Source organism: Rattus norvegicus, chromosome 8, assembly GCF_036323735.1.
Source record: "Rattus norvegicus strain BN/NHsdMcwi chromosome 8, GRCr8, whole genome shotgun sequence".
Taxonomy (NCBI): domain Eukaryota; kingdom Metazoa; phylum Chordata; class Mammalia; order Rodentia; family Muridae; genus Rattus; species Rattus norvegicus.
The window spans coordinates 117866813-117894426 of NC_086026.1; the positions used below are offsets into that span (position 1 = coordinate 117866813).

General features: G+C 43.2%; 2 protein-coding genes and 1 pseudogene across 17 annotated transcripts in view; 2 read left to right on the forward strand and 1 right to left on the reverse strand.

The window, feature by feature from the left end:
• Nucleotides 1-340: 340 nt before the first annotated feature.
• On the reverse strand, nucleotides 341-4320 carry Tcta (T-cell leukemia translocation altered). Of its 6 annotated transcripts, none has more exons than XM_039081328.2 (4): nucleotides 3464-4320; nucleotides 3047-3345; nucleotides 2665-2719; nucleotides 341-1616 (listed from the first exon to the last, which is right to left on the reverse strand). In XM_039081328.2, exons 1-4 carry the CDS (start codon nucleotides 4318-4320, stop codon nucleotides 1574-1576), a joined length of 1254 nt encoding a protein of 417 aa, XP_038937256.2. In that variant the 3' UTR covers nucleotides 341-1573. The 6 variants fall into 6 exon arrangements, with proteins under 6 accessions (XP_038937256.2, XP_038937255.2, XP_038937254.2 ...); XM_039081327.2 differs by having other exon boundaries at nucleotides 2665-2743; XM_039081326.2 differs by having other exon boundaries at nucleotides 2665-2767.
• Nucleotides 3736-27614, forward strand: part of Rhoa (ras homolog family member A) — a 33756-nt gene continuing 9877 nt past the window's right edge. The window contains exons 1-4 of one of the 11 annotated variants that reach the window (XM_063264790.1): nucleotides 3736-3877; nucleotides 13753-13831; nucleotides 13997-14084; nucleotides 15078-15161. The gene's annotated coding sequence lies outside the window, so the exon portion shown is untranslated. Of the gene's footprint in view, nucleotides 3878-4260; nucleotides 4402-13752; nucleotides 13832-13996; nucleotides 14085-15077; nucleotides 15162-24894; nucleotides 25327-27614 lie in introns of those variants that run through there. The other 10 variants (XM_063264789.1, XM_063264786.1, XM_063264788.1 and 7 more) reach the window with 10 other exon arrangements.
• On the forward strand, nucleotides 11254-13745 carry LOC134479964 (U6 snRNA-associated Sm-like protein LSm3; annotated as a pseudogene).

A 27614-nucleotide genomic window follows, 5' to 3' on the forward strand; every position in this document is an offset into this window, starting at 1 on the left:
AGTGGTGTGCTGGTATATCCCTGTAATCCTAGCACGTGTGAGTTGGAGACGAGAGTATGGGGAGCTCAGGTTCATCTTTAGCTATATATTGAATTGAAAGCCGGCTTGGAAAACATGAAACACTAACTCAGCTCCCCAATCTCTCCTACTCCCAAGTGCCCAAAAACCTAATGGGGATACTGCCCCTGCTGGGCACCTCACCACCGCTCTAGTGAGCTGGTGCCACTTCTTCACCTCTGCAAATTGCTGTATGCTGGATCTAAGGGCAACAGACCCAAGATCCTTACCAGTTGCCCATAAGTACACAACATTTGTCCTGTTTGAATAACCACACCACTGATGCACTTCTGTGTTTAATAAGTCACATCTTCAGTTGCTCCTGGGGTGGAATGTGAGACCTTGACTCTTGTAGTGATGTCAGTGGGTGGGCATGAGGCTGTGAAGAACATCTTTCTGCCACACAGATGACATCTCTGGAGTAGGTACATGTGCACGAGGAGCTCCATAGTTTCACCCACAGTACACCTGCTACAAAGTCCCTGTAGGCAATGGCTGCCAGGTGGCTATGTGACATCTAACAAAGACAGTGGACACCTGAGGTAGCTAGTAGCCCAGCAGAGACAGGAGTACAACCATTAGAGGAGGCAGATCCAAGACCACAATGCTCTTAGGAACCATAGTGCTCTCAGGATGTGGTGTTTTCATGGGGACATTGGCCACCCACCCCCTTGGGGGAGGGTCCACAACTATCTGGCTTGCAGCTCACTCTTACTGATAGTCCTAGGGGCTAAAATGATGCTGGTGGACTCTCAGGGCGAGGCCCTTCTCAAGATGGGAAGTAATAAGGCAGCAGGGCACAATGAAGTCACTGCACTAACTGCTTAGTACCTCCCTAGGCGGGGGCGAGTACAGACCAAAGAAGCCTGTGGGTACTGAAACAGTGGAGAAGCTAGCCAATGCCAGGGGCTCTTAGTGAGATGTCTCAGGGACTCAACTTGTCCTCAAAAAGAACAGAAATAAGTCCGTTGGGAAGTGATAACTTCCTCGCCTGCCTCAGACCTGGACAATTCTAGATGGGCCAGGGAGGGACAGGTTTGGTGCCCTCATCCAGGCCAGGATTAGCTGGCTTTCTGCCTACAAAGCGAGGTCAAGGAAATCAGGGCCCATGGGAGAATGGACTTTCCTTCTAAATCTCAGAACTGGCTAACCTCAAGATTTCTCTTACAAAGACAAACTACTCTTAAGATCACATCCCCAAGGGGATGAGTAAGTCAGGAAAAAGCCAAGGTGAGAAAAGGGACTACTGACCTCCTCAACCAAAATGTTTCTCAGCTATGACCTTGACAAGAAGGCTTTCCGTTTGTTGGAGACAAACTTCACCTGCCCAGTACCTGACGCTGTTGGAGGCAAGGCTGAGGGCAGTGGAGGCTCACCCTGGGAGCATCATGGTACTCCAGTCCCCCAACCCCAAGCCCTCTGCAGTTGCCTAAGGGGTCTGGATAGCAGCAAGGTACAGCACAGGAGCCAGCAGACCCAGCGATATCTCTGGAGACCCTTCTCCTGCTGCCTTCCTTTATTCTCTGTGAGTTTTGAGAGCTTCATTTGCTGCCATTTCCCTGAAAGTAATAGAGAGAAGCAAGGTTATTTCATTGATAGCAGAATAGCCCCTGACATTGGTTCTTCTGTAGCCCCTTCTTCGCTAAGCTGGGCTCAGTACAGCTTACGGTAGAATCTAGACTTCTCTACTGATCTCTCATGGTCTTTGCTGGGTCTACCATTTTCCTACCTTATAGTGCTTAGCTAAGACAGTGGCGACCTTCCTAAACCACGTCTTGCTTTCACTCTTGAAGCCCTTTGTCTACTTGCCATAAGAAGGAAGTTATAAAAGCAAATTAGATTAGGCTACTGACTTGCTGAATCAGCCCCTCAGTTGTTCAGAGTTCACAATCACAGCCTGATCTAGAATCCTAAAGTTACATTTCCCCTTGCTACTGGGCCTTGTTTTTCTCATTTTTTTTTTCTTATGCAGTATTCTGTGCTGCTTTTTTTCTCTTTGGTCTCAGCTGAGGTATTAAGAGGTGAAGAGGGCGCCCTGGGGCCTTTGCATTTGAACTTCTTTCTCTTATAAATCTCTTGCTTCCCCTGAGTCTGAGTGAGTAGAATCTGAGTTGTCCTTGTTTTCAGGCCTACTGTGACCTCTGCCATCCGGTAGAAGCTCAGAGATTAGCTGAATGAAATGTCCTGATAAGTAAGCTGTTGTTTTTAGAGATTAGGAGGCTGACTTGATGAGGTCCTATGCTAAGAATAGAGACTGGTAGGCTGGAGGTTATAGCTGTGTTCAGTACTTGCCTAGAATAGATGTTCTTGCTTTCCTAACGAAGGACTTCCCAACCAAGGGAATTGTTTCCAACAGACCTGTCACTTCATCTTTCTGAAATTATGGTAACACTACCATCCATCCCCACTGAATATGCTGATGAGAGGCTCTAAAGGCACTGGGAACCCCCATTTGGAATCCTGAGCTCTACCTTTAGACTCGGAGGATTCTCCCAAAGGCCACTAAGCTGGTGCACTCACATCCTGAGAGTTCTCTTCCCTGTTACCAGCACTCCAGTGTTCTCTGTCTGTCAAGCATGGGGTTGGGATAGACAGAAATTTACTCACCATGAAGGGAAATGTGTGGAGCCATCAGGTGTGGATCCATTCTGGCCACCCAGACCTGGAGGCAGGAACACACCCAGAGCTGCAGGAGGCTGAGGGTGGGAATCTGAGCAGGCATTAGCCTGGGTCGGGTCAGGGGCCACTGGTATAGTTCAATAGAGATTGAGGCTGGGATACTAGGGACTAGTGGTATTGCCCAGTAAGGGTTTTGAGAAACAGTTACAACGTGATGATGGACAGGAGGGACTTCTGGTGTAAAATGGTAAGGGATGTAAATCTGGGTACAATGAGGCTGTGGTAGTCTATGTGGACACAGGAGAACCCAATGGTACAGTCTGGTGGTGGTAGGGACAGCCGGGCCAAGGAGGTTCGTAGGGAGCCTCACCTGGACGGTGATACAACCCGGTCACTGTGTTCCCGTAGAACCCCCACGCCAGCTGGATGCCCAGGAGACTTAACACCAACCAAAGCAGGAGAAGCTTGAAGAGAGTCACTCGCATATCTTGTGTCTCCCACTCCCGCAGAAACTCGCTGCCCAGGGTGCCCAGCGCTCCGAGCACCGTGGCGGGCAAAGCTTGCAGAAACTGCCCAGCCCAAGGCTCCGCCATGACTGGCCAGCGCCCCACCGGGTGTACTGTCACTGTAGTCTCCACTGCGCAAGCGTATGGTCTTCCGGGGTTAGGCCTGTCAGTGCGCACGCGTAATATAAAGCAAGGAAGATCTACTTCGCTTGCGCGAAGTGTTGGCAGTTTGGGGAGGGGTTTTAAAACCGCGCAGGCGCACCCAGCCCCACCCTGCTTACTTAGAGGATGAGTGATTCGGTGAGTATAAAATAGCAACTCGGTCTTTTATAGCCCCGGAGTTCCCGTGATGCTCCACGCGACTGCCGTGATTGGTTAAGCGTCTGGCTTTTAGGGCGTGGATGCACTCTTGAGCAATCGTGGCTGAACAGGGAGTGTGCGCGCGTGCGCGGGGCCGCGACTGGCGCCAGCTCGAGCCCGCAGGGCGCTCGGGGGCGCGCACGTCGCTCCCCGCCCTCCCGCCACCGCCCGCCCTCGTTCGCTCGCGCTCCCCGCCCGCCGCCCGCGGTCCTCCGTCGGTTCTCTCCTTAGCCCGCCGTCTCCCACGGAGCTGCTCGCCCTTGTCTCGGAGCTCGCGGACTCGCGGACAGGCGTCCTCAGCGCGAAGAGGCCGGATTCGGAGTCGTCGTCTTGAGGTGAGCAGGAGCATTCCCTCCAGCCGCCTCGGCTCCGGGCCCCGCTGGCCCGCTGACCGGCCGGCACTTTTCCGGCCTCCGGCCCGTCGACTGACCGCGGTCGCGCCCCACCTGCTGCTCTCAGCTGGGCAGCCCCTCGCCCCGGCCCCTGACCTGGGGCCCCGCGCCCGAGGCGGCGGCCCCGCCCGCGCAGTCCCCGGAAGCGCGCCCCGCCGCCTCCAGTCCCCCTTCCCCCGCCCGGCCGGGCCTGGTGGAGCCCTAGCCGCCCGCCCTCCCCGTCGCTTCCTCTCAGGGCTGCGCCGGGCTGGGCGGGGGCTCCCGGCCGGCCCGCGACCGCGCTGGGGTAGCCTACCACTGCGAAGCGCGTGTGGCTGTCGGGAGTTGAAATAGGCAAGAAACTCTTGTACAACTCCATTTTGCCTTTTACATTGAACGAGGATCATTAATCACCGTTTTATACCGTGTGAAGACAGTGAGGCTTTGGGTGGATTTTCTGTTTTCTTTGCCGTATTATTGGAAGTTGTGTAAGTAAAAGATTGTTTTGAAATCTTAGCGGTTATGACTGTATGGGGGAAGGTATTTTCCAGTCGAAAAAACCACTTAATTTGGCGAGGTCGCATCAAAATAGATGCATTTCTACTTAAAGTTAATAATTCAATTAATAATCACTGATGGGTTTCCCTTTCAGGTCGGTTTCATAAAATTGCATTTTTGCTCCTAAGTGTTTTTTTTTTAAGAAACAGTTCATGTTTAGTAGTTTATAGTGGAAAATTTGACACTATTTTTTTTTTTTGCCCCAGAATTGGTTCTAATTGTATTTTCTAATAGTTCTCATTAATTTTTGACCTGTTGGTTATTTATTTGGTTCTGTCTTTTGACATTCTTTTGAAATGTGTTTATTGCATGTTATATATATATTAGACATGTATAATATATAATACATATATAATATACACTCCCCATGCAAATCTGGAAGGGGGAAAACTCATACTTTAGGATGCTGTATGTGGTGAGAATTTTTAGCCACTAAGTGTCACATGCCCAAATGTGTATGTACCATGTGGAATGTTTCTTCACCTTTCACATGGCTAGTTTGAGCATTTGACACTAAGTATTATTAAATTAAAAATACAAGGCTAGGTTTTAATGTTGAAGACTCTGAGAAGTTTGGAGGATTTGATTTCTCTGGAATAGCGACGTTTCGTAGAGACATAAAATATCTGGAGCTTGTTTTTTTCCTATTTTATTTTCCTCTTTGGTGTTTGAAATTAAACTCAAGGCTTGGGGCATAGTGAACAGGTGCTATACCACTGAGCTTCATTCCAGCCCTACAACTAACTTTGGATCAAAGTCTAGTGCTCAACTTACATGACCTCTACTCAAAAATCTGGAAGGGGAAAATAGGAACATATCCACTTTACTGCTTTTTTTCCCCCTAGTGTAGTATTTTAGACTTGGGGGAAAAAAAACTATTCCATGTGTAGGTATGGGACTGAGCTTAGGAAATTTTTCTCTTTCCTTTTCTGTCTGTCTGTCTTTCAAAAGGCTTACTACTCTGCAGAGAGAACATTGGGTGTGATAATAGAACCATTGACCTAAGACTTTAAAAAATGGACACTGGGTGTGACCTGAGACCTGGAACTTAATTTGTAGATGAAGCTGGCCTCTAATTTTCACAGTGCTCTTAGTTCTGCCTCCTGAACATTGCTGGGATCACTGGGTGTGTGCCACCATTCCTGGTGAGAGTTAAAATGTTTGAAGGTTAGACTAGAACTATTTTTTCTGTTATTCTCCATGTATTGTCAGTTAAATCAGGGGTTCTAGGTTACTTTCAGTTCTTTACCATGCAGATTGTGCATATTTGGGGAGGATCTGGTCAGTCCATTTACCATACAAATTTTATGTTTTTGTTTTTGTAAATAGTTCCTTTTTGGCTAGGCCTTGTATTTGAGTGTGTTAGTTTTCTTTTTTTTTTTTTTTTTTTTTTTTTTGGTTCTTTTTTTCGGAGGTGGGGACCGAACCCAGGGCCTTGCGCTTCCTAGGTAAGTGCTCTACCACTGAGCTAAATCCCCAGCCCCCGTTAGTTTTCTTAAGACCCGGTTTTTGGGAGTTTACTGTTAGCAAAGACAAAATAATGAGGTCCAGCTAGAATGTTCTCAGGCCACTGTAGGCCCTTTGACTCAATTTTAAGTGGAATTGGTGAGAATCTGCTTGTATTAAGTGCACCATGGTTTGTACACGTGTGAGAGTGGTTTTGTTGGGAGTATTTTTATAGTCCTTATACTTTCTCTGTTTGCCATTAACTCCTTTAAAAGTCCAGCTTGGCTATTAGGGGTGTAAGTTATTAAAAGAACAGATTTTCAGGTGCCTCTTAGCCTATCAGGTGGATTTGAAGTAAGAAGAGGTTGAGTAGAAAAAGCCAAAATAGTCTTTTGACTAGAGCCAAAAGATGAGTTAACTTCATTAGAAGACTAATTTAAGATCAATGGGTTTTTGTAGACAGTACATTTAGTTCTGTTGTATTATAGCTACTAGTAATGATGACAAATTGTGCATAAATGTTGAATTTAAAAATCGGAAGTAGATGAGGTGACAAACCTGTAATGAAACATTCCCAGGAGGTAGGAGGATTGCAGATTTGAGGCCAGTCTAGGCTATGTAACAAAATCCTGTCTCCAAAAAAAAAAAGTTCCTAATATTGTCCTTTCCTCTTAATGCTCCTGTCCAGTGGAACTCAATTGCTATACCAATGCATTAATAATTAACTGTGTTACTTATCTGTCTTTGGTACTGGGAATTAAACCTAACTTTGATTTGTAGCTATATTATTAGCCTCTAAATTTTAACTGGTTGATTACTTTTCAGCCTGAGGCTTTAACCCTGATCATTACATGTGCTTGGCAAGGGCTGTGCTGCTGAAGTATGTCCCGAACTCTGATTTTACTTCTGAGATAGTTTTATTACATTGTCAGGGTATGATCATCTGCAGCCTAGCCTGGTCTTGAACTTTGAACCTTCCTCAGTCTCCCCAGTAACTGGGTTTATAGGCCTATACTGTCAGTCCCAACTATAACTGAGTTTCATTTATTTATTTACTTACTTATTTTAGAGACAATTACACTCTACATGAGGCTAGCTTGGAAACTTAGATTGTGGCCTAATTAGTCTTGAACTTGTAGCAGTTTCCCTTAGCTTAGGGTTGCAGGTAAGAGCCACCATACCAAGCTTATAATATTTAAGTATGAATCTTACTTACTGTTAGTGTTTTTGGTGACATTAGATATTTGTGACAATAAGTTTTGAAAGTGATTTGAAGTTAATTATTGTAAAAAAAATCCCTATTTCAGGTGACTTCTTGTTTGATTTCTGAGACAAGCTCTGTCTGGCTTGGAGCTTTGTAGTCCTGGCTGACCTCACCATTGAGGTGGTCCTGCTTCAGTGTCTAGTGCAGGAAGCACAGGTGTGAGCCACCATCCCAGACTCGTTTCTAACGTATGGATGGTGCTGTAGTATTTTAAGTGAAGGTTTGTATGTTCATAATTATGTAGACCATGTGACTGAAAACAAGCTAGGCAATAAGGCTGCTTATTCTGGGTGTTGGTGTCTCAAAAGAAGCTGAGTGTACTTAACTTTCCTTTTGACTGTGCCTTTTTGATACTAAGTGATCAAAGTAAGAAACACAGGACTGTTAAGTTGTAACTAAACTGCAGTTCATACTGAACTGAACTTGACTTGAGGAGAGGGGTTGGAGTATCTTTTGCAAAAAGTTTTTGCTAACAGAGCTAGGTTGAGCTTAAGCTCAACTCATCCCAGTTGTTTGCTCCACCTCCCAGTGCCCATACTACTAGCATCTGACATCACACATCTGACATGGTAGATAGAGGAAATATAGTCAGGTTTATTTATGATAGAATCTTAAAATTCAAATGCAGATGAGAGGAGAACAAGCAACTAATGAAAGAGTGGGAGGTAAAATGAGTTGAGAGAGAGATGGGCAGAGGCCAAATCGTGTACTGTGTTTAAGATATGAGAAATTCCTTTGGGCTTGTTCTTTTTGTGTTTGTTTTTTATTATTTTGTTTGTTTGTTTTATATTCTTTTGGGTTTTCACTTTATTTTTGAGACAGAATTTCTCTTCGTAGCCCTGTCTGTCTGGAAAGTTGTTCTGTAGAGTAGACTGACTGGCTTCTAACTCACCGAGATCCATTTGCCTCTGCCTCCCAAGTACTGGGATTAGGGAGTGTGGCACCATGCCCATCAGGTTTGGTCTTTTTTATTTGGAGCCCTTACACTGAAGCTTATGCTGGCCTAGGACTCATTGGGTAATTTAGGCTGGCCTCTTAACTCCTGGCAGTCCTCTTTTAGCTCCTGAGCGTTAGGGTGTCATGAGCCACCAAGCCTGGCCTGGCTTTGGTTGTTCTGTGGTAGGATGCCTATCTGTCGTTATATTTATTGTTTTGTTTTGAAATTAGGGAATAATATGATCTGAAGAATTTTTTCGAGAGACAGGGTCTTACGGAATTTGGGTTGACCTAAAACTACCTATATAGTAAAGAATGACCTTTAACTTCTTGATCCTCCTGCCTTTACTTCCCTGGTTCAGGCATTACAGGTGTGAGTGTAACAATTCTTGGCTTTTTGTGAGTCTGGCTTAGAACCTTGTGATCCTCCTGCCTCTTGTCTCCTGAATCTCCTGAGGTTACAGTTGCAACCCCTTTTTGTTATTGTGGGGTTTTTTTGTTTTGGTTTTTGTGTTTTGGTGTTTTTTTTTTTTTTTTTTTTTTTTTTGGTTCTTTTTTTCGGAGCTGGGGATCGAACCCAGGGCCTTGCGCTTCTTAGGCAAGCACTCTACCACTGAGCTAAATCCCCAACCCCTTGTGTTTTGTTTTTTAATATAGAAGGAAACTTGGGCAGTCTGGAGCATTGATAGCTCAGCTATTAAAGCAGAGAACCCAGCATACACACATGGTACCTCCCTGTCATCTGTAACTCCCAATTCTAGGATATCTGACACCTTTTGGCTTCCTTGGGCACCAAGCATGCAAGTGGTATACAGATATACATGTAGGCAAAATAACTATATACATTAAAACAACAGAAGTCTTACTAGCCTGACTGGTTTTACTGCATGCCTGTGATTCCAGATTTTGGAATGGCAGAGGCAGGAGGATGTTTTTTCAAGTTTGAGGCCAGCTTCAGCTAGATACAGAGAAAACCAAAGCTAGCAGAAAAAAACCAAGTGATCCAAACTTGCTGCATACCTATAATTGGAGCTCTTGGGAAGTGATGGCAGAAGGGTTAGGATTTCAAGTTCAAGGCCACTGAGCCATTTCTTTTGCCCAAGTCTTCATGTGTATGTGTAAGTTCATGCTGTGCATGTGGATGTGGGCATCATTGTGGAGTCCAGGTTGACATCAGGTCTCTTTCTTCATTGCTTTCCACCTTAGTTTTTTTTTTTTTTTTTTTTTTTTTTTTTGGTTCTTTTTTTCGGAGCTGGGGACCGAACCCAGGGCCTTGCGCTTCCTAGGTAAGCACTCTAACCACTGAGCTAAATCCCCAGCCCCTACCCTACCTTAGTTTTTAAAATACTAAACATGCAGCTCAAAATTGAGCTAGACGGTCTGGCCAGGAAGTTCCAGGGATCCTCCTGAGTCACTCTTTCCAGTGCCGAGGTTACAGGTGTACTGATGCCACCATGCCCAAGTTTTACAAGTGTGATGCAGAGCTGAACTCAGGTCCTCAAACTTACAAGGCAAGCCTTTTACCAAATGAGCTATCACCAATTTAAGGAGTTTTTAAACAAGCACCTGCTTTTCTGATTTTAATTTCCTTGTTAACTCTGTATTAAAAAGTAAATAGTAGGGCTGGAGAGATGGCTCAGCGGTTAAGAGCACCCGAATGCTCTTCCAGAGGTCCTGAGTTCAATTCCCAGCAACCACATGGTGGCTCACAACCATCTGTAAAGAGATCTGATGCCCTCTTCTGGTGTATCTGAAGACAGCTACAGTGTACTTATATATAATAAATAAATAAATCTTCAAAAAAAAAAAAGTAAATAGTAGGGCTGGAGAGACGGCTCAGTGGTTAAGAGCACTGACTGCTCTTCCAGAGGTCCTGAGTTCAGTTTCCAGCAACTGCATGGTGACTCACAACCATCTGTAATGAGATCTGATGCCCTCTTCTGGTGTGTCTGCAGACAGTTATGGTGTACTTATATATAATTAAATAAATCTTAAAAAACAAACAAAAAAGTAAATAGTAGGGCTTGTCTGGCCTATCGTAGGGTTTCTATTGCTGTGATGAAACAAGGGAATCAAAAGCAACTTGGAGGAAAGGGTTTATTTTATTTTGCTTGAACATCCCAGTCCATTGCGGGAAACCAAGTCAGGAACTCAAACAGGGCAGGAACATAGAGGCAGAAGCTGATGCAGAGGCCATGGAGAAGTTCTGTTTACTGGCTTGCTGGACCTGCTTTCTTATAGAATCCAGGACCCGAGCTGGATTATACCTTGCCTCATCAATTAAAATGTTCAAGCTTGGGGCTGGGGATTTAGCTCAGTGGTAGAGCGCTTGCCTAGGAAGCGCAAGGCCCTGGGTTCGGTCCCCAGCTCCGAAAAAAAAGAACCACAAAAAAAAAAAAAAAAAAAAAAAGTTCAAGCTTGCCTGTAGCTGAATCTTCTGGAAGCATTTTCTCAAATGAGGCTTCCTGTTCTTTGATGACTCTATACTGTGTCAAGTTGACATAAAACTAGCCAGCACAGGATGCTTGTAAAGCCCTTGCTTATTGGGTATGGGGCCCTGAATTGGACTTCAGCACCTCAGTATTAATAAATAAAACTTTAAAAAAAGGAAATGCTATTTGATAAAGACAGTCATTAAAATGTTAAGTAGTCTAGGAAGTAAGATATTACAATTACTATAAAAGTCTTCTAACTTTAGATGATTAAAGATTTACATAATAGGGGAATGGAGAGATGCTCAGTGGTTAAGAGCACATACTGTTTTCGAGGTGGACCTGGGTTCAGTTCCCAGCACCTACATGGTGGTTCACAAATAATCTCCAGTTCGTGGAGATCTGGTGCCCTCTTTTGACCTCCAAGGACACCAAATACACATGAAATACACATATATAATTTCAGGAAAAGCACTAATATACCTTAAGGGGGGTCTATACCACCAAACCTGACCACTATTGTTCTATCCCTAGGACCCACATGTTGGTATTTAAGAGAATCAATTCCTATATTCCACTTTCTGACCTCTACATGTCCACTCTATTTGCTTCTGCACATATGCTTCTCTATATGTGTGCACATATACAAATGAATAAATGGGGCAAAAAGAAAAATATACTGTAATAAAATTTTGGTGTCGAATATGGTAGTTCACTCCTTCTACTCCAACACTTGGAAGGCAAAGGAGCCCGAGTTCAAGGTTTTTCTTATAAATGTAGTGAGTTTCTAGGCCAACCAGGGCTATGCAATGAGACCCTGTTTCCGAAAAGAAAGCAGAGCTTCCAGGCTGGTTGAGGTATCTCAGTACTCAAGGTCCTTGCTGCTGCATGAGCCTGAGACTCAGGAGATAACAAGGAGGGAACAGACTCCCCCAAGTTGTCCCAACTCCTCTCACCACACAAAATAATTAAAGGTAACGTTTTTTTCTTCATTGGGGAAATATGTATGTAGAATTCATCTGTTTTACTTTTAGAGGACAGAATTTATTATATTTGAAAAGTAAGATTATTTGTGTACATTTTTATTATGTGAAGAAAGCAATGACTAAATCAGTGGACATGCTGAAGTGGACGGGAGAAGTTTTATGGACTCACACTCAGAACTACAGGCAGATAAAGAATACTTAGTTTCCATTACTGGTTGTCCGTTGCAGAGTGGTTATATTTATATATTTCTACAGTGGAAGGGAGGAGGGATGTGTATCTGTTTGTTGTTGTTTTGAGACAGGTTCTCTATGTAGCTCTGGCTGATCTGGAATTCACAATGTGAGACCAAGTTAGCCTGGAACTCAAAAGAGACCTCCCTCCCTGTGCTTCCTGAGTCTCACAGAGATTTTAGATGTATGCCATTGTGCCATGCCTTCAATTTAAAAAAAAGTGTGCGTATACTTACATATATGTATATTAGGGTCATACATATGCACACACATATAAATACATATTTTTTGTGGGGAGGTTTCAAGACAGAGTTTCTCTGTGTAGCCAGGTGGTCTAGGAATTCACTCTGTAGACCAGGCTAGCTGCAAAATCACAGAGATCCTCCCACCTCTGCTGGGATTAAAGACATGTGCCACCACGCCTGGCTAGAATTATTATTTTACAGAAGGTTATGGATGGTATAAATGGTAAATTTTTCTGATGTTAATAGTAGCTTATACCTTGATACCACTAAGTTGAGCAGAAAGCTCCAGTGTATTCAATATTTGGCTTCATCACACCACCACAGCCAAGGAAAGTGTTGCTCTTAGAGTATAATGACCTTAATACTGCTTCGCAAGAGGCACTAAGGACTACCCTCATGTGGAAATCATGAAGTTACCAAGGCAATCTTTTCTTTGTACTTGCATCTACTTGTGATGAGTCTGTGTTTGTGATTGAGTGTGTGGTGGAAGTGGTTTGGTGTTGAGCACCAAGTCAACTCTAGGTTGATAACAGTGACAGAAAACAAATTGGTGAAATAAGTAGATTTCTGCAAAATTGACATGCTTGGGAGTGAACACAATCCATAAAACAGCAGGTCTCAACCTGCGGGTCACAGCCCCATTGACAGACTTGTCTCCAAAAATATTTACATTAGATTCCAATTCCTGACAGTAGCAAGAATACAGTTAGAAAGTAGCAGCGAGGCAGTGTTTAGGATATAGATCAGCAACAGACCACCAGTACCGTTGAGGAGCCCCTGGATCTTAACAGGCTCAGCCTGGATGAGCGAATTTATGTGAAAATGAGAAATGGCCAAGAGCTTCGAGGCAGATTACATACTTATGATCAACATTTAAATATGATCTTGGGAGATGTAGAAGAAACTGTGCTGATGATAGATTGATGAGGAGACGTATGAAGAGAAAGATAACTCCACAAAATGAAACATCCCCATGCTCTTTGTCCCGGGAGACGGTGTTCTAGTTGCCCCTCCATTAAAAAGTTGGTTAAGGGCTGGAGAGATGGCTCAGTGGTTAAGAGCACCGACTGCTCTTCCAGAGACCCTGAGTTCAAATCCCAGCAACCACATGGTGGCTCACAACCATCTGTAAATGAGAATTGGTTGAGACAAAAAATGGATCCTGTGTAGGAAAGTGAAGACTTCGCCTCTTGAGATGTCCAGGACACTCCCAGAGAGAGAAGCTCACATGCATTCTGATAGTCAGGAATGACCGGAGGATCCCTCTACCCGCAAAGAAGTCATTTACAAGTAACTCACAGCTTCTCCAGCTAAATGACCTGCCCCTTTTTCCAGCCCTCCAGTCAGTGTGACTACCTTGCTTTTTTTAGGAGTTGGTTTGCCCATTGTTCTTGTAGTTATTACTTTCAGGATGTTTTTCTTTAGATTTGATGTTTCCTTTTTTTTTTTTTTTTAAAGTGCCAACTAAAGCAATTTAATGCTGGAGTCACCATAGCATGAGGAATGAACTGTATTAAAGGGTTGAAGCTTTAGGGAGATTGAAAATCAGTGCCATAAAGTGTTGAATGGTAGGCTGTAGTTGTGTAGTGGTTAAGAATTATGGCAAAGAATCTCAGGTTAAGGATGTAATCGAAGCATATTTCAAATGCAGTTAAATACTGCTAAACATTTTCCTATCGGATTGACACTTACATTCTGTTTTTATCCTAATATAATCAATTTACATTTCTTATTTTTATAGCCTTGCATCTAAGAAGTCCCAGGTACTTTGTACAACTGCATCCCAGAAGCTGAGTTTCTTCAGCACCTTCATAAGGTATGTAAGTATTTCTTCCTGCATTTCCTTTTCCTCATACTGAGAGATCGTTAATAGAAAATCTGTGGAAATAATTGATTCTCTTGTTCTCTAATCGTGAAGTCTCTGATTTTTTTTTCCTATTATTTGTTTTGTGTGTGCATGTATGTACACATGCTGTGGAGATTAGAGGACAGCTGTGCAAGTCAGTTCTCTATCATGTGGGTACCAGGGATTGAGTGAAGGCCATGGTGCTTGGCAGCAAAGATCTTTATCTGGTGAGCCATCTTGCCAGCCTCATTTTCTTTTACATTTGTTGATGTGTTTAGGGGAGGAACGTGGTAGTCAGAGGACAATATGGAAGAGTTGGTTCTGTCCTTCCATCATGTGGGTTCTGGGATCTAAATAGGGTGGTCAGCCCTGATAGCAGCCTCCCCCCCACCCCCCACCCCAGCTGGGGACCGAACCTACAGAGAGCTCACTGGCCCTGTTGATTGCTTGCTTGCCTTTTTTTTTTTTTTTTTTTTTTTTTTTTTTTTTAATACAGGGTCTTGTGTAGGTTAAGCTGATCCTGAACTCATGCTTCGGCTGCCTAGCAGTGAATGTATCTTGTTTTGGTTAACTTTGAATTCTTTGTTATGGTAAGAGGGATGTAAGGTGGTTTGTGGGTTTGTCCTTACGTATTTTATAAAATGGTTACTGAACTACGGTATGCCAGCATTAGCTGGTACATTTGAAGAAAATAGGCTATCCTGTTCATGAAATCTCAGTCCTTAGGGGTTTTTTCTCTTTGTTTTTTCTTTTCTTTCCTTTTCTTTTCTTTTTTTAAAGACAGAGTCTCACTTAATAGACCTGCTGACCTTGAACCCACTGTGTAGATCACAGGCTGGCTTCCAGTTTACAGAGGGAGACTCTCTGCTCTGCTGTGCTCCACCTTGGGCCCTGCCTTAGTTATTGGAGCGTTCCATTTGCCCTCACTGCTGGCCCGCAGCCTCCTGGGACCCTCCTGTCCAGCTGATTACGGCACAGGCTGTGGTTTTACCAACCGAACCATCCTACAGTCCCTAAAAACAACTCTCATCTTAGTTTTTTTTTTTTTTTTTTTTTTTTCTTTTTCTTTTTTTCGGAGCTGGGGACCGAACCCAGGGCCTTGCACTTGCTAGGCAAGCGCTCTACCACTGAGCTAAATCCCCAACCCTCATCTTAGTTTTTTATTTCTTCTTTACCCACTCCATTCCTTTTTTTTTTTTTCCCTTTGTTTTTCAAAACAGGGTTTCACTGTGTAGCCTTGGTTGTTCTGGAACTCACTGTAGACCAGACTGTCCGCCTCTACCTCCTGAGTGCTGGGATTAAAGGTGTGTGTTATCTCCACAGAGCAAATTTTTTTTTTTTTTTTTTAATTTTTAAGAAATGATCTCTTTGTGTAACTCTGGCTATCCAGGAACTCGCAGAGGAAAATTTGTGGGAGTTAATTTCCTCCTTCTGCCACAGGGGTTCTCCTGAACAAACTCTAGTCTGGTGGCTGGCCCTACTGAGCTGCTTACCAACATTGTCTTTACTTTTTCATTCTGACTTTTACAAGCTTTCTTGTCTCCCACTTGTGTCTTAAAGACTGGGTCCCACATAGTAACTCAGGCTGGCCTAGAGCCACTCTGGTTCAGATTAGCCTGGAGCTAGCAGCAGTCCTCTTGCCCTCTAGTATCAGTATTACAGGTGTGAGCCACCACATCCGACATGTCTCCTCAGTTTTTGGTCACTGGCTACCTTTCTTACTCAAAAATGTTGGCAGTCCCCTTCTTCCCTTTTTTTCCCCTTTCTTCTCCTTTCATTTATTTTTGCAGTATCTTTGAAAATGTGTGTATTGGTGTTTTGCCTGTATGTATGTCTTGGCCCTTTGTGTAGTGCCTGTGGATGCCAGAAGAGGGCATCAAATAACCCAAAACTGGAGTTTGCTGTAGGCTGCCACGTGGATGTGCTAGGAATCATATCTGGGTCTTCTTGAGCAACCACTGCTCTTAACAACTGAGGTATTTTTTTCCAACCTCTTTAAAGTGTCTTACTGTGTGTCCTAGGCTGACCTCAAACTCTGAGTCTTTATGAACCTCCTCATTGTAAAATTACAGGAGTGTTCCTCCCTGGGGCCCTTATCTTTTTAAAATGTGCATGCCATGGGACTTGGGAGATAGCTTGCTCAGTAAAGTGCTTGCTGCACAGGAAGGCCTTACTTCAATCTCCAGTGTTCACATAACAAAATGAAAATGGCTGCCTACATTTGTAATCCAGCACTGGGGAGGCAGTTGTTCACTGGGCCTCTGACCGGTCAGTTTTTCCAAATGGATGTGCTCTAGGACCCAGGAAGAGATCCTGATTTAAAAACCAAGTTGTAAGACTCCTGAGGAAGTCAATTGAGATCACCTCTGGCCTCCATGTGTGCACTTTCATACATGAAAAAATACATATATACATACAAAAGTTGGCCTCACACTCTCAGAGAACTATGTTCCTCTGCCTCCCAGGTGCAGGGATTAAGGGATTGCACAACTACACCCAGCAAAATAAACATTTCCTTACATAATTTACTTTTGTATATTTCACTGACTTGTAAATAAATTTTAAAAAATCTGTTTTATCACAGTTGGCTATATAAGGATTGTTTGCTTCTAAAACTGTTAATGGCTTGAGAGATGGATGGTTCAGTGGGTAAAGAGTGCTTGTTGTGCCATAAAAAAACCCTAGGCGTGACTGTGATATCCTGTATCCCTAGTAAGGGGTAAGGGAGCAGATGCTGAGGTGGATCACAGGAGCTCTTCTGCCAGCCAACCCACCCAAAACTGAGCTTTTGCTTGAATCACAGACTTAAGGCACTAAGGTAGAGAGCGAGAGTGGAGGAGGAAGGCATCCACCTGCACCCCACACAGTTACACACAGATTTGGTTGGTTGATTTGAGCACTACCTGTTATGTACTTGTCAATGACGATGACTATGGCAGGTAATGTTTTTTGTTGTTGTTTTTTGTTTTCCAAGACAAGGTTTCTTTGTGTAGCCCTGACTGTCTAGAACTAGCTCTGTAGACCATGATGCTAGCCAGGAACTCACAAAGATCCGCCTGCCTCTGCCTTCAAAGTGCTGGGATTAAAGGCATATGCCACCACCAAGGGGCAACAGATAATGCTAATTATGTTAGTGGATTTTGGAAAGAGGGAACCTTGGAGGAACATGATGTGTGAGGCTGAGAGAAGTGTGAGGTGCTGTAAGGAAGCACTGATGGCCTGATCTAAGTTGAGGGCTGAGGGATGCCCTTGAAATACAGGTGGAACCCTGAGCCATATATTAGCTTTAAAAAATGGCTGTTTTGGGGTTGGGGATTTAGCTCAGTGGTAGAGCGCTTGCCTAGCGAGCGCAAGGCCCTGGGTTCGGTCCCCAGCTCGGGGCGGGGGGGGGGGGGGAGAAAGGCTGTTTTATTGCTTTGACAAAGAGGAGTTACCAGCTTTGGGTTTTAGAATTTCAAAAACTAATGTCTCCAGAAATTTCGGTTATTTTCTTATCTATAATACAGTACTCTACCCAGAATTCAACCAAGGTGATTTTTGTTGTTGTTTTGTTTTGTTTTTATACTGCTTCCATTAAGGCACAAAGGGAAAGCACTGCTACAGAGAAAACAAAAAGATTCTTTAAGATTTAACATTGGAGGGCTGGAGAGATGGCTCAGCGGTTAAGAGCGCTGACTGCTCTTCCAGAGGTCCTGAGTTCAAATCCCAGCAACCACATGGTGGCTCACAACCATCTGTAATGGGACCCAATGCCCTCTTCTGGTGTCTGAAGACAGCAACAGTGTACTCATCATATATAAAATGAATAAATAAATTAAAAAAAAGATTTAACATTGGCGTTATGTCCTCTGTATCCAGCGAAACTCCTCCCACCCCCCCAGTGGGTCATGACCCACTGATCAAGAACTGCTGCTGTCCTAGAGGAACCAAATTCAGTTTCTGGGGCCCACTTGAGGCTCAGAACTTTCAGTTAACTCCAGTTCCAGGGTTCCAGTGCCCTCTTCTGGCCTGTGTGGGCACCAGACATGCAAAGTGTTATATAGACACATACAGGCAAAATACCTAAATGCATAAAATAAAAATTAATAAATTTTTAATAGAAATTAACACTTAATAAAACCTATGTTTGAGGGGTTGGGGATTTAGCTCATGGTAGAGCGCTTGCCTAGGAAGCGCAAGGCCCTGGGTTCGGTCCCCAGCTCCGAAAAAAAAAGAAAAGAAAAAAAAAAAACCTATGTTTGAAAAGAGTATTTATATATACCAAGCTCTCTCTCTCTCTCTCTTTTTTTTTTTTTTTTTTTTCCCCATTCTGAGACCAGGGTCTTTCTGTATAGCCCTGGCTGTCCTGGGACTCTGTAGACCAGGTTGACCTCAAACTGACAGTTCTGTCTGTCTCAGCCTCCTGAATGCTGGGATCAATGGTATGTTCCACCATACCTGGCTGAATCACATGATTTTTTCTTTTGTTGTTATTGCTGTTAATTTTTCTATTAAAATGTTTAGCTTTACCTCCTAGAAGGCTTAGGTAGCTTTTGCTCTTCTAATAGTCATCAGCATCATACATATTTCAATTGAGAGAAAAACCCAAGATGTATAAATTTCAGCATAAATGTTTGAGATAAAGTCTCAGAATTGTATATTCAAAATAATGTCAATAGGATGTTATAGCCTCAATGTTTAAATGTTATATCCTCTATATTAAAGGATTTGCTTCATAATTTTGAAATTCTAAGCCTCAAACCTAAGTCTTTGCACATAAGCAGGAGGAGTGCTCTGCTGCTGAACTACGCCCACCCATCGTCCAGCCCTTGACAGACTGAGGTTATTGTGCATTTAGTGTCCAAGTACCTAGAAATGGTAGAAAGCCTGCTATAATCAGCACTGTTTCTTCCGCATAATTAGCCTTTTGAAGATGCATGAGGTAAAATTATAATTATCTTAAGTATACTGAATTAGTCATTTTTAAAGCTGTGTTTACTTTATCTGCATGGAAATTTATTCATTATCTTTCTAAAATATTACATCTTGATCTGCAGAGGCATAGTAATTCAGATTGTTTCCACTTCTGCTTCTTGGTTGGAGGACTATTTTGTGCCGCCTGATAATTAATGTTTGGCTAATAAGTGTCTTTAATGCACTCATTACTAACTAGTAGCATTACCTCAGATGTCTTTGTTGGCTTCCGGTATGTCAAAAGTAAGTTAAGAATTATTGATGATAGATATACACTGTCAGTGTTAGAAAGTATTAGTCCCAGAATGCAGGAGGCAAAGGCAGGGTGACTTCTGTGAATTTGAGGCTAGCCTGGCCTACATAAGCAAGTTCCAGGACAGTTGGGGTTATTACACAATGAAACCCTGTCTTGAAAAACAAACAAAAAACAAAAAGAAAGAGAAAAAAAGAAAGTGTTATGACCTGTGTAGTCTCTAAAAAGTCATCAAAATTACCCAGTTTAGGAATATATGTTGTGGAAGAGACAGGTGTGATGTATGCCAATATTGGGGGGTGGGGTAGAGGTGGGAGAGTCAGTAGGTCAAGGCCAGCCTTTACTCCCTTGAACCGTCTCACTGGCTGTTTCTGCAGTGTTTCTGTTACCATCATCTGACAAAGGAAGGAAACTGGCGCTGAAGCAAGTGAGGAAGCGGGGGTTTACTCTTCATTTGGTGGAACTGATGGACCAGGGCTGCAAGTGACGGGCATTCCAGTCTCCTACCGTCTTAGTGTTCATAACTGAACTCAGTTTCTGATTTATAGACAACTTACCTGGTGATGCAATGATGTTCAGTTTTATTGAACAGTCTGTAGTAGATGTTGTGTTCTTGTGGAACACATCTCAGAATTTGAAATCTAAATGAAATGTCTGGTCAGTAGAGTAGCGTATAGATTTGGATGGTGACAATGGAGCAGAGTCTACCTGGACCTCTTTCTAGAATGTGCTAACTGATCTAGGCTGGATCTGTAGTAGAGTGGATAGGATTCCATCTTCCTCCAAGTCAGTTTCATGATTATGACAAGATCAGCTGTAGGAACAGGAGCATGATTTCTGGCCCTTTTCTCTTTTGCTTCCTGCAATACAAGAGAGAAATGCTATAGGGAAAAAGATTTCTTTGAGAAGTTTTCTTTTAAGAAAAATACCCTATTTGAGTAACTTTTTTTTGTGAAATTTAGCTGTTGACTTGAATATAGTTAATCTTGTTTTAATTTCCTTGTAGTGATTGACCAGTGTGACCAAGTGTTGGTTAGACTGGTGTTGTTTGCTTTCTGTTGCTGTGGTAAACATTATGACCAAAAGTAACTTAAAGAGAAAGAGTTTTAGTTCAGCTTACAGGCCATATATAGATACACATCATCAAGAGAAGCCACAGTAGGAGCTGGAGGCAGGAACTGAAGCAAGAGACAGACTATGGAGGAAAGAGTGCTTACTCCCTGTTGGCTTGCTCAGCCTGCTCTATTGTAGCATTGATGACAGTGGATTGGGCCCTCTCACATTAATCATTTAAAAAATGTCCTCTGGGACTTGGCTACAACGTAATCTGATGGATGCACTTCTTCAATTGAGGGTCCTTCTTCCCAGGTAACTCTAGTTTGTGTCAGGTTAAAAAAAAGGCAGATGGGTTGTGATGACACATGTTTTTAATCCCAGCACTCTAGGGAGGCAGAGGCGATTGATTGGATCTGAATTTGTGGCCATCCTGGTCAATAGTAGTTTCAGGCTAGCCTGTCTTGAAAAAAAAAAATAAACCAAATACATGATACACACTCACACTAGAGGAAGGGCTAAGTGTGGTAGAGATAAATCCCAGCACTTGGGAGACAGAAGCAGGAGAATCTCTGTGAGTTCGAGGCCAGTTTGAGCTACATATGAAGCTCCAGGACAGTCAGGACCATAGAGAGTCACGTTTCATAAATAAATAACAGAACGAGTCAGCACCTTGGGAGGCTACATGGAATTAAAGCTGACATGGATTTACTCAAGCCCTTCTGCAGCTGTTGATACTTCTCTACCCTCTCCTGCAGCTTTTTTTTTTTTTAAGATTTATTTATTATATAGAAGTACACTGTAGCTGTCTTCAGACACACCAGAAGAGAGCATCAGATCTCGTTACAGATGGTTGTGAGCTATCATGTGGTTGCTGGGATTTGAACTCAGGACCTCTGGAAGAGCAGTCGGTGCTCTTAACCACTGAGCCATCTCTCCGGCCCCCTCTCCTGCAGCTTCTTTCCAATCAGCTGTAGAGAAAGAGAGAGCCTCTTAGGCAGGGGTCGCTGGGTCTCAAGCTTTGGAAGGCACCTGAACTCCCCTTCCTGGCCCTTTTCACGCTATACCCTCTGTATTAACCAGCAGTATACTTATAAAGTCAGTGATAAAGCTGCTGCAGGTCCTTACTCCATAAACTCCCTCCTGCATCGGTTCACTGGGTGTGCTGCTTCTGCTGGACAGAAATTCCCCAGTAGATGTCAGTCTGAAATCCTAGGTTCGTCTGCAGAATGCTGTGATAACAAACCACACACACTCCACTCTTTGTAAAGACATTGTGTGCTGTGCTTTTGTTTCTGCATGAAGACTGTACCAGTAATTCAGTACTAATGGCAACAGCAGGGGATCAGGAATTGGACCTGTTTAGGGCTATTATATTAGCCTTGGGACAGAGCAGTTGATCAAAGAATTGAAGATACTGGAAGTGACATCAGTAGTCGATTTTTAAGAACAAGGCAAAGTAAGCTATCCTCCATCCCCCTCCACTCCTCTCTCTCTTTGAGACAGAGGTTTCTTTGAGGATTGAACAGATTCTCTGCTTGGTAAGCTACATCTCTTCTTTTTTATCTAGATTTTCTATATCTATATATGCATCTATCATTTCTATTTATGGTTAAGTACAATGCTTCACTTATTCTGTACCTGGAACTGGGTGCCAAAAAAACTATATTAACTGGTCTCATTTTGGACTAATATTCTTGACTTCAAGGGTGACACTTTTTCCTGCTTAGCAGTTCTAAAATTGCTTAGTGTTTTAGAACAGTGGAACTTCTCATACTCATAAAAGTTCGTTTTATGTGCAAACCTATTTCCTTTCCTAGCATCCCTGTCAACTGTTACTTAAATTTTTGAGGAAACGAGGGCCAGGGATATAATAACTCAGTTGATAGCGTGCCATGCAAAGTCCTATACAGATTTTTCCTTTTTCTTTTCTTTTTTGCCTTTTTGAGATAGGATCACTATGTAGTTCTCACTGTCCTGGAACTCTCCGTAGACGAGGCTACTCTCAAACATACAGAGATCCGCTAGTTGTGATTGTCGCAAGCCCTATATTTGATTCCCTAACACCACAAAAATAAAGGTGGTACATGCCTGTCTCCGTAACAGTTTCATCAAACTCTGTTAGCATAGGATCCATGAAATGCCAACTCAAAGGAAAAGAGAAGAGAACAGAAGGAGAATGGAGGCAGCAGGAGAGTTAGCTCTGCTTGTGCCTCACCTTTGGCTGTAGTGCTCAGCCTCGTCTCTGGAAGGACAATCCCTGAAGTCCATTGTTTTATACTTTCCCATTTGTATGCTAAGTCCCATTTCCTCTAACCTCAAAACTTGTTCTAGCATTTCCGTCCTGTTTTTTTTCCTCTCAGTAAGGCCCATTAGCTAGACTTTAATGATCCTAGGGTGCATGCCGGGAAATGGTAGTCTTTCTTTTCTTTTCTTTTCTTTTTTTTTTTTTTTTTCTTTTTGTTTTCTTTCAGAGCTGGGGACCGAACCCAGAGCCTTGCGCTTGCTAGGCAAGCGCTCTACCACTGAGCTAAATCCCCAACCCCAATGGTAGTCTTTATTACCAGCAGCTATGTATGTAGTCTGGGCAGACCTTGAATTTTGCTTTTGTTTCCTAAGTGAGGAGATTATAGATGGGAGCCACTATCCTGTTACTTACTTACCTTCTTACTTACTTACTTAGTGCTTGTAGGTGTTTTGCCTGCATGAATGTGTGCACCATATATGTACCTGCCTGGTACTCACAGAGGACAAAAGGGGACTTTAGATCACCTGGAATTGGAGTTATAAACAGCTGTGAGTAACCATGTGGGTGCTTCCAACTAAATCCTGGTCTTAATGGCTAAGCCATTGCTCCAACATACACATACCCTAGCTTCCCACACCTCCCTTTTTTTTTTTAATAAGATTTATTCATTTATTATATATAAGTACACTGTAGCTATCTTCAGACACACCAGAAGAGGGCATCGGATCTCTTTACAGATGGTTGTGAGCCACCATGTGGTTGCTGGGATTTGAACTCATGACCTCTGGAAGAGCAGTCAGTGCTCTTAACCGCTGAGCCATCTCTCCAGCCCCGAGGATGAACTTCTGATGCTCCTAGCTTCACCTCCCAAATGTTTACTCTGGCTGTCATGGCCCACTGTCATGGTTAACGTTGCTGTTGCTGTGGTATCCTGACCAAATGCAGGTTGAGAAGGAAAAGATTTATTTGGCTTACACTTCAGCATCATAGTTCATCACTGAAAGAAGTCAGGCCAGGAACTCAAACAGAGTAAGAACTTGAAAGCAGGAGCTGATGCATAGACCATGGAGGGGTGCTGTTTACTGACTCACTCAACATCACTTGCTCAGCCTGCATTCTTTCAGAATTCAGGACCACCAGCCCAGGAAGGGCATTGCCCACAATGTGCTGGATCCTTCTCACCAATCACTAATTAGGAAAATGCCCTGCAGCTGGACCATCAGGAGGCATTTTTCTCAGTTGAAGTTCCCTCCTTTAAAATGCGTCTAGTGTGTTTAAAGTTGACATAGAACCAGCCAGTACAACCATCACCACCAAAAAAACAAAAAAAACAAAAAAAAAAAACCTTACTTCAAAGCTGTCATCTCTAGTCTTACAGCATGTCAGACCTTAAGCAACCATTTCTGATACTTTGAAAGAACATTTTACAGCATCCATCCATCTCAAGGTTTTACATCGCCACTCTTCTCAGTTCTCTCTTCATGGCAGACTGAAAGAGGTTCCTCTGGTTGCTGGAAACTGTTGATACTCTTGTTAGTTATGTAGTCTGGGTTCTTACCTTGTAAATCTCTTGTTTTTCAAAACATAATCTCTTAGATTTTATGCTAGTTTTGAACTCACTATATAGTCAAGGCTGTCCTTCAGCTCCTGATCCTCCTGTCTCTAACTCCAGAGTGCTAGGATGACACGTGTATCTACACTCAGTAATGTATTGCTGGAGAGCAAAGCCAGAACATTATGCTTGATGGGCAAGTACTCTGCCAAAGTAGCTGCGATTTCACCGCTATTCATTTGTTTATCTGTTTATGTGTTTGGGTGTTTGCCTGCATGTGTGTCTGTTACTATTTGCATTCCTTGTTACCTTAGAGGCCAGAAGAGGGTGTTGTATCTTCTGGGCCTGAAGTTTCAGACAGTTGAGAGCTACTGTATAGATTCTGGGACTTGAATCTGGGCCCTCTGGAAGAGTACCCAATGTTCTAAAATGCTGAGCCATTTTTTTCCAGCCCCATTGCTTCTCTTGGTATTAGTTCTTATTTTTATTATTTCCTTTTTTTTCTTCTCCTCTCCAGTACTAAAGGTTGGGGTCTCCTACATACTGAGCAAATGTTTTACCACTGAGCCTATCCCCGAAATCCATTTGTGATAGGATCTCACAGTACAGCTCAAGCTTGCTTCAAACTTAGGTTCTCCTAAAGTGATAGGGTTATAGGCATGTGCTTGTGCATATCCCACCCCCCACCCCTTTTTATTACCAATTTTATTACCAATTGGCACATGGAAGGCAGAGGCGAATTGAGTTGAAGGCCAGTCTAGTCTATACACCAAGTTCTGGATCATTGGGGATCTATAGTGATACCCTGTCTCAAACAGACAATGTAAGATTTATTTTTCTTTATTTGAGTGTATGCAGGTGACCGTGGATGTTGGAGGTGTATTAGATCCCTTTGAGCTGAGCTAGAATTAGAGACATTTGTAAGCGGTGTTACAGATGTTGGTATCTTTATCCCATCTTTTTTTTTTTTTTTTAAAGATTTATTCATTTATTATATATAAGTCCACTGCAGCTGTCTTCAGACACCAGAAGAAGGTTTCGGATCCCATTACAAATGGTTGTGAGCCACCATGTGGTTGCTGGGAATTGAACTCATGACCTCTGGAGGAGCAGTCGGGTGCTCTTAACCGCTGAGCCATCTCTCCAGCCCCATCTTTATCCCATCTTAACTGCTGAGCCACCTCTCCATCCCTGCTCCCACCTAAAATTTATTTAATTAATTTATCTTATATGTAAGTATTTGGCTTTCGTGTATGTATGTGCACCACCTGTGTGTCTGGTGTCCTCATCAGATCCCTGGAATTGGAGTTGCAGATGGTTGTGAGCCATCATGTGGGTGCTGAGAACTGAACCCTTCCTCTGCAAGAACAAGTGCTCTTAACCACTGAGCCATCTCTGGCTCCCTCAGAGGTAAGAGGACAACTAGTGGAAGTTGGTTTTCTCCTTCTGCCATTTGAGTTCAAGAGTTAAACTGAGATCTTCCTTTAGGCTTGGCAGTAGGCACCTCTACCCACAGATCATCCTGCTGAGCTTTGAGTAGGAGAATTTTGGGTAGCCCAGAGTGTCTGGGACATGTAGGCCTATACCAATCCAACTCGAGGTTTTGTGGTTTGAACATAGGCTTTATGCGTGTTCTCTACCACTGATGTGAATTCCCAGTTCACACATATATTATTCTCTCTCTTTCTCTGTCTCTCTCTGCTTGTTTTTTGTTTTTTACTTATTTTATTTATATAAGGACACTGTAGCTGTCTTCAGACACCCCAGAAGAGGGCATCAGATCCCCATTACAGATGGTTGTGAGCCACCATGTGGTTGCTGGGAATTGAACTCAGAACCTCTGGAAGAGCAGCCAGTGCTCTTAACCACTGAGCCATCTCTCCAGCCCCAGAAAAGGTTTTTCTTTATAGCCTGGCTGTCCCAGAACTTCCTCTGTAGACCAGGCTGGCCTGGAACTCACAAAAGATTTACCTGCCCCTCCCCCTCCCTGCCCCTGCCCCTGCCCCTGCCCCTGCCCCTGCCGCACTGGGATAAAGGTTATGTGCCACCACTGCCTGGCTCTGTTTATTTTTTTGTTTTTAGACATGATCTCAGTGTCGGGGTGGGGTTAAGCGCAGACAGTCTTGCTGTATAACCCCGGCTAGTCTGGCAATCACATAAAGCTGGCTGTCTTTGAACTCACACCTTCCTGCCTCAGTTTCTCAGGGCTGAAGTTAACAGACATTCACTACCATGCTACACAAGTATTTTATTGTTGTATTTTGAATATTTCATACTATTAGTGTGTCATATAGGGTCTGGACTACCTTCTCACATGCACTGTCTAATTACCTAGTTAATCTCTCAGTCGGCACCACTCAAAAGAGGATGCTTATTTACTTTGGATTAATTTTCCTGTCTTCTAAATCATCTGTGAACTCGAATCTCCTAAGTAATTCTTCTAGTTTTATTATCTGACTGCTTTTTATGTGACTTTTATTCTAAAGTGTTAACTATTGCAATAATTAACAGAACAGAGAGCTCCTGAGGCATCAGTAAAGAGCACTTTGACCCTTCAGTAAAGGAAGAAGTCTGTTAATTAAGGTCATGTGGCTGGAATTAAGTCCTGCCAATCAAACTTTGTACTAGCAAAGCCTAGGATGAGCTAGGCTATCTGAGCCTAGGCTGTGTAAACTATACTAAATATGAGCTCCCTGGTTTTATTATTATCATTATCATTAATGGTGGTGGTGGTGGTGGTTGTGGTGGTGGTGGTGGTTGTTAAAAAGACAGGTCTCAATATGTCTTCCTAGGTGGTCCAGAACTCACTCTGTAGACCATGCTGGCCTTGAACTTTGAGAGCTACCTGTTACCTCCAGAGTGCTGCGATTAAAGGCTTAGGCTTGCACCACCACTGCTCAGCCTTTTTTTTTTTATTTTATTTTTGTTTCTCTTTTTGTCTTTTGGTTTTGTATGATTTTGAGGTCTAGGGATTAAACTCAAATGTTTGAAAAAAGTCAAATGTTCTACCACTGAGCTACATCTCCAGTCCTTGAATGTACAGTGTAGTCCAGGTTTAAAATCATGCCCAACCACACTTTGCAAAATTTATTTTTGCCTTTATTTTTTTTAGCTAACATACCAGGCTAACATATTTAGCTAACATATTCCAGGTTAGCTTATACTAGCCTGGAATAGACTAGGTAGCCCCTGCTGGAAGTGTTAGCCTTCTGCCTGGGCCTTCTAAGGACTGGGATGACAGGCAGGGCCACCATGCCAGGCTGTAAAAGTACTCATTGTTACTGTATAAAAATACAGTTGCTATCTTTTGACAGATTTCCTATACTGGTGATCTGAATTCAGATCATTTACCCTAAGCAGCAAGCCCTTTACTAAGCCAGCCTTTTTGACTGATTTATTGATTTTTTGTTGTTGTTTGTTTGTTTGTTTGTTTGTTTTTGGGTCTCACTGTGTAGCTCTGGCTGGACTAGAACTTACTGTGCACACCAGACTGGCCTCAAACTTCCCTAGATCTGCATGCTACTCTGCTCAATGGGCATCCCACACTATTACATTACCTGCTCTGATCATTTATATGTGTTGGTTTTAGTTGAGACAGTCTCATGCTGCTGCCCAGGACACATTCGCAGTGACTGTGCTGCTGCAGAGCCGCCATGCCAGGCTCTTATTTTTCCCCAGTGGATTTCTTAAATAGCCTT